General features: G+C 35.3%; 1 protein-coding gene across 1 annotated transcript; it reads left to right on the top strand.

Annotated features, from left to right (window-relative positions):
- The first annotated feature begins 4,098 nt into the window (after positions 1–4,098).
- LOC127074826 (uncharacterized) lies at positions 4,099–6,988 on the top strand. The gene is made up of 5 exons (XM_051016209.1): positions 4,099–4,619; positions 4,890–5,933; positions 6,017–6,168; positions 6,505–6,615; positions 6,749–6,988. Exons 1-5 carry the CDS (start codon positions 4,467–4,469, stop codon positions 6,798–6,800), a joined length of 1,512 nt encoding a protein of 503 aa, XP_050872166.1. The 5' UTR covers positions 4,099–4,466; the 3' UTR covers positions 6,801–6,988.
- The last annotated feature ends 896 nt before the right edge of the window (positions 6,989–7,884 follow it).

Here is a 7,884-nt window from a genome sequence, read left to right as displayed (position 1 = left end):
TTCAAGCATAACATGTTTTGAGCAGAGCAGAAACATAACAATATTTTTCATAAAAATGACGAACAAACTCTGAACTTTTAAAAAAGGTTTCTGAACTTCATATTATTATTTTTTTCATTCAAAAACCTGTTAAATAAAGGGGAGACGAAAATCACAGGGGATCATCACTTTGAAGGCCATAAAAAAAACTCCCAAAAAACCAATCTGATACATTCCTTATCTCAAACCATATAAGCTCCTCACGTCAGATTAGAATGAAGGTAATGATTTCCCTCATAAACCTTAATCTAAATAAACAAAAAAAGCTCATTCAGAATCAGAATTACAGAACAATCAAGGAATAAGGAGAAACCGAAAGACATTGCAGAAAGAAGAATTAAAAGCGCATACCTGAGGTCGTGGAAGCAAAGTCATCTTTGAGCAGTATCCCTTCTTTGTCGTTTGGTTCTCATTGCGTTTCCTTTATTTCCTACTCATGATTTGTTCGGTCGTTTGATGTTCCGCTCCACATGCTTGTTTATTTCCATTGCTTCGTTTGATGTTTCAGTTTTAGTTTTCTTAGCCATTTTCGGATCCCATGGATAGGACAGTGTTTTTTCGCGCATTGATGTTTCTTTTTCCATCCTTGTTTAAGGAGTCTGTTTTTTGTTTTTCTTTTCTCCATGGCCGGATTTGTGTGAGGAGGGTAAAGTGGCAAAGGAAGCAACAGTTTGAGGAGGGTAGAGGAGCAAAGGAAACAGTAGTTTGAGGAGGTCGAGGTTTGAGGAAAACACAAGTTTTTTCGGAGAGAGTGTGTGAGAAGGGATGGCGGCCGCTTTACTAAAGAAGAAGAAGAAGAAAATGGCCATGTTTAGAATTAGGTTTACTCTTGTCATGTTATGTTAGCAATCCGGTTCGGATCATTCCGACCCACTCCAAGCCCAATCGTCCGCCCATTTGGGCCCTGTTTTTTTATTTTAAATTTTTTGAATAGTTTTCGTACTTGTATTAGTGAATGCGTTTACCTTCCAACTAGTCACCCATAGTCGGGTGGTTGAGGAATTCACTGCTTCCCACTAGGCCATAGGTTCCATCCCTGGTGACAACATATTTTCATTTCATTTGTTTTTATTCTTATACTTGCGATTTTATTGATTTTTTTTATAACTTCTTACGACTTATTTTACCATTTTTGTACCTTTTTATCTAGTCCTATTTTCTTAATACTTGTTGATTTTTCTCTTTTCGATTTAATTTTCAAGTTTGTTGTAAATAACTTATTTATTTATTTATTTATTTATTTCACTCGGCTTACTTTTGGGGCCTTCTTACAATGAGCTTTTAAGTAATATCCATTTAATTTTCAATAATTCCAAACTTCCGTACATTGATCATTTTAATTTAATATTCAAACCATTTTCTTAATAAAATTGGAAGAAAAAGACTACCTGGGTGAAAGGTCCAGTCGTAATCCCGAAAGCTAGACCCAAGTTGTAAGAGCTTGCAAGCCATAAGTGTTCGTCTTCCCTCTAAAATACTTGTAAATACTCAAACTTCTTTTCTCAATAAAATTGAAAGAAAAAGATTACCTGAGTTAAAGGTCCAGATGTAGTCCCGAGTATTAGACCCAAGTTGTAAGAGCTTGCAAGTTATAAATACTCCTCTTTCAATCCCAAAAAGTACATCCAACCGATCAAACTCTTTTTCACCGCCATGCGATTGATCAGAAAAACCTTTTCATAAACGAAAGACATCTTGCCTTAAGATGATGCAAAGAAATGCTTCATCCATAATTGTTGAGTTGAGATAAATGGTGTTTTTTCGAATGTTGATTTGTAAATCCATTCGATGTGATATATATGTCTGTTCCTCATCTATTTTGGGTAAAATAGTGTTTCTCGTCGATTAATACAAGATAGCTTTCGCTAAAATCGACCCATAAACAAACATTTTTCTATCCAGAACTACGTGTGTCTTGAGTTCTCTACTGAGATACGTAGGAGCAAGATTGCGAAATCTTTTCAGGCCCATTAATAAAAAAAACTTAGGTTTAGACCCTTTCGTTGCAAAAAATCTAAAAACATGTTCTCTTTTCTTTTGATCCTATTATTCTTTCTCTCATAATAACTTGAGAAGCCTAACATTTCTAAGTTAACACTGACGTGCACTATTAACCTAATGGTTCCCGTTGAATACAACGGATGTGAGGGATGCTAATACCTTTCCCAACCCTGATTTGGTTATGACGACCATAATCATTGTCGTTCTTTCTTAGGTTTTATCGATATTTCCCCTTTCCTTTTTAGGAATAAATAAAGTTCGATAGCGACTTTATTCAGTCCATCATACGAGCGTGTGATTGCGCTTCGCTAATTCGTGTTCTCATTTTTTCGAGGTGCGACACGCGTCGTTTGAAGCGTTAAAAATCTAACGTGTAAAGCTATGTAATGGTAATGCTTAGTGAAATGTTTGAGTTGTATCAATTACCTACTGTAGGGATGTTTGTGATAACTTGTATGATTGATTAGTGGATCGTTATGTTTATACGATGATGTGTTGTTGTTTTAGTAAAGTAACATGAATGAATTCCTATGAAGTCATGCTGGATGAGTTGCTGCTGTTTGTTGTTGTTCATTGATGTTGTAACATGAAATGATCGTTGCGTATGATGAATGATGTGATGCATAAATGGTGAGATGTGTATGGGGATCCTTTTGGTGAACCTTTTTGTGATAATGTTTGTTGTCGGGAGTCATGCATCATGGTGCACGGACTTCGATTCAGTTTTGGTGTGCTCTGGTCCTATGTTGGGGATCGGGAGTGAGTAGCCGATTTCAAATGGGAATCGGTGAAGCGTTACCTATGGTGATGGTAACGATTTGGTGTACTCTAGTTCTATGGTGGGGATCGAGAGCGAGATGAACCTAAGTGTCATGAATGGTACCGCATACATAATGAGTCAGTTGTGGAGTACATTTGCATATATCATTACATATGTTGTTAATTGTTCATGATATTGATGAATGGAAGTGATTATATAATTGTTTTGTCATGAATTGGGTGTGAGAATGTGTTATTGATGGTTGTGTATGAATGTGTGCTTAATGTGTATTATCTACCTTAACATTCTTTACACTATTTATATTTGTTTGTTATTTCTCACCCCTTTTGTTTGAATGTTGCCTTTACATGGGCATTGTGCAAATACTCAGGAGTAGCATTGTTGAAGTAAGTGGAAGATAGCTCATGGAGTGGCTTCCATTAGTTTATCGTTTTACCAGTAGGGTCTTGCTCTGATCCTGTAACATCAGGATTGCGAATGTTTGTTTGCTTATTATGTTTGTTGGAGTTTAATTATTTATCCAGTTTATGTTGAAGTTATTCAAGAGTTGATTATGATAACTCTTTACTTATGATTTGAGGATTGAGACTAAAAACCTAAGTTGCAATGTTTTGTTATTTGAAATAAATCGATACCACCACACAATGATATCCTAAGTGAAGATGAGCGTGTGCGTGTGATGACAGGTGTTATATGACGTTAATATTTTTCCGCTGCATGTTTGTCATTAATTTGATTTATTAAAGATTTTGTCGGTGATGACACCTTAGATTGTCGTGTAAAGCTTAATATATAAGTTTCGGGAGATTTATGGTGTTACACTAACCACCATACATCATAATATACCTACCAAGACCTTTGAGTACTTCTACCTTTCCAGGAGGAACACACACTTGTAATACTGAAACCTAATTCATACGATAGAAATAAAGGGGATTATAGCTACTCTATAATCGCATAAGTATGCACAATTGACTGAATTACTTAAATAAAAATTAATCGTGTTTATTGTCTTTTATTTTCGTTTATTTTTAATCATTTATACTGGTTGCTTTCTAACATTATACATGATCATAATGGTCAACTCAAATATATTGGAGAGGTAGATGAATAATTGATGGAGCAGGGTAAAATTTATCTTTAGAGACCCATAATGGACCTAGCATTGAGACCAAAACTGGCTGGAAATTCAAATCATCTCAGAATTGGGCCAGTTGACCCATCACAAGTTTAATTTAAATTTAATGAAAATTTCAGAGACACGTTCGTTACAATAAAGAGAAAAAATGCCAAAACTAATTTGAATCTTAAAGAAAAATACCACACTGTTCTATGCACATTTTTCTCTGACAGTTGCTACTGAGGATGCTTTGTCTCATTCACTCATCACCAACTAAAATTGCAACCTTTTCATTTTATCCTTCCATTTTCTTTGACCCAATTCAACAATAACACTGCATTTCACTTCAATCCCCAAGACAATGCAACACATTGCATTGTACTTGCCAATGCAGTGATGGTGGTAGTTTAGTTTTGCTTCATTATAGATCTAACCCATCTTGGAGAATCTAAAAAAAAACATTTTGATTTATGAGTTTCGTTTCTGAGAGTGTTTGAAAAGTGTTCCTTGTTGTGGGTCATCTTCATGGGATCCAATAGTAGCAAAGCCACTTCCTCTTCAACTTCGTCTTCTTCAAGGAATTTCAGGAAGAGGAGTCGCTCTAAGGCTCTCAGAGGGTTTCGTTCTTATTGTCTTGGAACTAGTTCTGGATCTCGAGACAGTGATTATGAAGACCAGGTTTGTTCCTTAATTTTCCCAATGTTAATGTTTTTTCACATGTGCTCATTTTTTACTAGGATCACCCTGCTAAGGATTCTAATGTTACTTTCTGGTTCTGCTCACTGTTTGATTAGTTATATGTAAGAAGTTTTGTGTTTGATTAGGGTAGTTGTGAAATAACCATTTGTACCATTTCAATATAACTGTGTTTTGTATTAATAGTAATGACAATTTTGTTGTTTTGGTTGGGATAAGGTTATGTGGTCTTAATTGTAACTCATGATGTAGGTTTGTGATCAGAATAAAGTAGATGGCAGTGATGTTACATATGCTGATGGCAATCTATCTGACTCAGATGAGGTGAAGTCGAAATCTTTAAGAAAGGTTAAAGCTGGTGAAGGTGACAATACTTGTATGCCTAACATCAACCTTGATGAGTGGAGTGAAACAAGGATCCGCGGCACTTCATATGGAAATCGTACTAGCTCCGTTCATGCTTCTTCAACTCATTCGTTGAATAGAACAAGTCGATTCCTCTCTCGACTTAGGAGATTTACTAGTTCAAGGTCATCAAGGCCTTGTCCGGTTTCTTCTCCAAGTTTCTCAATATTCGACAATCATGATGATGCATCAGGATCTGGTTTACCTTGTTGTAACATGCAGAGAAATTCCAGTTATGGCATTGGGGCAAGAGATGAGTTGGATGTGAACTTATTTTCTTCGAGAATTCAAGCAGAGACGGATACTATTGAGACTAGACATATAGATCGACGAAATAGAGTTCGAGAACCAGTTGATCATAATGTTCGCTTTAGTCGAACTTTAAGCGTTGGAAGGCTTCGTGACAGAGTTCTTCGCCGATCAACATTTTCTGACCTTACCTCATTCCCTCTACAACAAGAGAGAGAGCTGAGAGATGATAGTCAGAATACTCGAAGGCAAGCAGTGGAGCGGGATTCAAGAGTTTCACCATTAGATCTTAGTGCTATTAGTTCTTCTACATCTAGTATGTCTAACTCCATATTTAGCAATCAAAACTATGAAGTCGAGACCTCACAATTGCGAGACGGTGGGTATCAGGATCTAATGGAGCATAGATCCAATTTCCTTGAACGAGGAAGAAGAATACGATCACAGGCCCGTTCTCTTCAGAGATTGAGTAGCCGGTTTGAAAATCAGTCCGCACATGGGAGATCATGCATCTTGTCTGGTCAACATAGAAGTGGTCATTGTATGTGCCGATTCAGAAATCGTGACACGAATTCGAATGACGATACTGGTGCTAGAGCTAGCATATCTAGAATTGTTGTACTTGCAGAAGCGTTATTTGAGGTAACTTTAAAAATGTTAAATGTTTCGATGAACGTTAATAATACATTTGTACAATATGAATCGTTTGTACATATTTTAATTAGGTTCTGGATGAAATCCACCAGCAATCTGTGGTTTTATCTTCCCATCCTTCCGCGTCTTCTCTTGGATGCGTTCCTGCACCTATCAACGTCGTGGAGTCTTTGCCTGTCAAGTTTTACGAGAAGTTGCATAAACATCAAGAAGATGCTACACAGTAAGTATTTCAGTTTGCCATCACTGAGTGTGTAATTTATCACTTGGTTTGCCTTGTATAAGAACAATCAATCTTTGGCGAAAAGACCTCGATTTTCATACAATAATCTTTGGCGAAAGACCCTTTAACATACCTCAAAATATGAACAACTACATTCCAATGACAATCACATGGAGAATGAAGGACTATGTCTTCGGGCCAAGTTGATAAAACTGATCTAACATAAATGTTCTATTCTAACGCAACTTTTGGAAAAAATAGAAGATGCAAAGTCATGCATGTCTTAGTTAGGAGGCGACTAGCTTTAGTTACATTGCTAACCCCTTAATTCCTCAGATGTTATATATGCCTTGTGGAGTACGAGGACGGAGACAGCGTGCGAGTTCTGCCTTGCCATCATGAATTTCATAGAACATGTATAGACAAGTGGTTGAAGGAGATTCACAGGTAACCAATGAACTTTAAAGCTTCTTTCACAGTCAAACTCTAGACATGCACACAAAAACACTACTGTATAACTGAACTATTTGAAGATATAAGAATTTGAATGTATCTAATCTTTTCTGTGTATTATACACAGGGTATGCCCGCTATGTCGGGGGAACATCTGCGTTTCTGATTCAGAACTATAGTGGCTAGTTGTTGATCAGCATCTTGTTTGCAATGCCTGGTCTTTTATGCTGTGAATATCACATGTCAGTCCTTTGAGTTTGTTTTGAATTCTTTGAATGATGTTTTTGTTGATATCCTAACATAATCATAGAAAATAAAATGTATTACGATTTAGCCGAATAAATCGAAAATATATGTTTTGATTGAAGTTTCTATGTTAGAGAAGGAGTCATGAACAGATTAAAGAAGCAACATAGATAAATCTGCATCGACTTCATAATGGGGGACTGAAAAATGCTTGTCAAAATTACTCAATGTAGGTCATTGAAAAAAGTTTATTAACGTAGCTATACGGGTAATATCACATTTGGAGACAAACGTCGTGGCGTGTGTTTACTTATTAGATCTACAATTTTACGATTTTGCTTCTATATGATGTTCTATTTATACAATTTTGATTTTTTTTTTGTCAATTAGAGGTTACAGTTGTTATAGTGAAACAAGTTTCGAAAATACATTTTTGAAAATACTTTGAAAATGTATTTTTAAAATAAATTTAGTTACAAAATTGGAGCGAGACTAAAAAACAAATGAGTTGTGTGTGCTTGAAATTTGTTCGAAGATACATCTCTAAAATTTAAGTAGCACTCTCGATTTTTTATAGTGTTAGTCCATTTCATAAGATAGAATAAGAAATTCCTTTACTGTATAGGATGAACTAATTATGGGCCATTAAATTCCAAGCCCAAATACAAACAAAGTTTTTTTTTTAAAGAAGTGCTAAAGAGGGAGAAATCTCAAAATAAAAACAATACAACATAAGGAGAATTCTTCGTGGCACCCCAATTAAACTAAAACATCCCCTATAGTTTCATAATTCTAAAATTATATTTAAAAAAAATTTGAAACAAACTTTGGTACGAAATTTCTGATAGGCATATCAGAATTTTCTATACACTAAATTTCTGGTAGTTTATTTATAATTTTTGATATATCGGAATTTTTGAAATTTACGTGAACTTATAAATATTATCGGAAATTTTAACTAAAATGAAATTTTAGGTACTTCATATTTAATTAAAACAATATATTTTTAACACTACC

The sequence above is a fragment of the Lathyrus oleraceus genome, chromosome 4, assembly GCF_024323335.1.
Source record: "Lathyrus oleraceus cultivar Zhongwan6 chromosome 4, CAAS_Psat_ZW6_1.0, whole genome shotgun sequence".
NCBI classification, from domain to species: domain Eukaryota; kingdom Viridiplantae; phylum Streptophyta; class Magnoliopsida; order Fabales; family Fabaceae; genus Lathyrus; species Lathyrus oleraceus.
The sequence above is the reverse complement of the archived record's forward strand: the minus strand, read 5'-3'. Positions and strand labels throughout refer to the sequence as shown.

What these genes read in the sequence shown, in the direction of transcription:
- LOC127074826 (XM_051016209.1), top strand. Translation starts at nt 4,467, where the DNA reads ATGGGATCCAATAGTAGCAAAGCCACTTCCTCTTCAACTTCGTCTTCT. An exon ending in ACAGTGATTATGAAGACCAG is followed by an intron (nt 4,620 to 4,889) that starts GTTTGTTCCTTA and finishes CTCATGATGTAG; the next exon opens with GTTTGTGATCAGAATAAAGT. An exon ending in TGGTTGAAGGAGATTCACAG is followed by an intron (nt 6,616 to 6,748) that starts GTAACCAATGAA and finishes TATTATACACAG; the next exon opens with GGTATGCCCGCTATGTCGGG.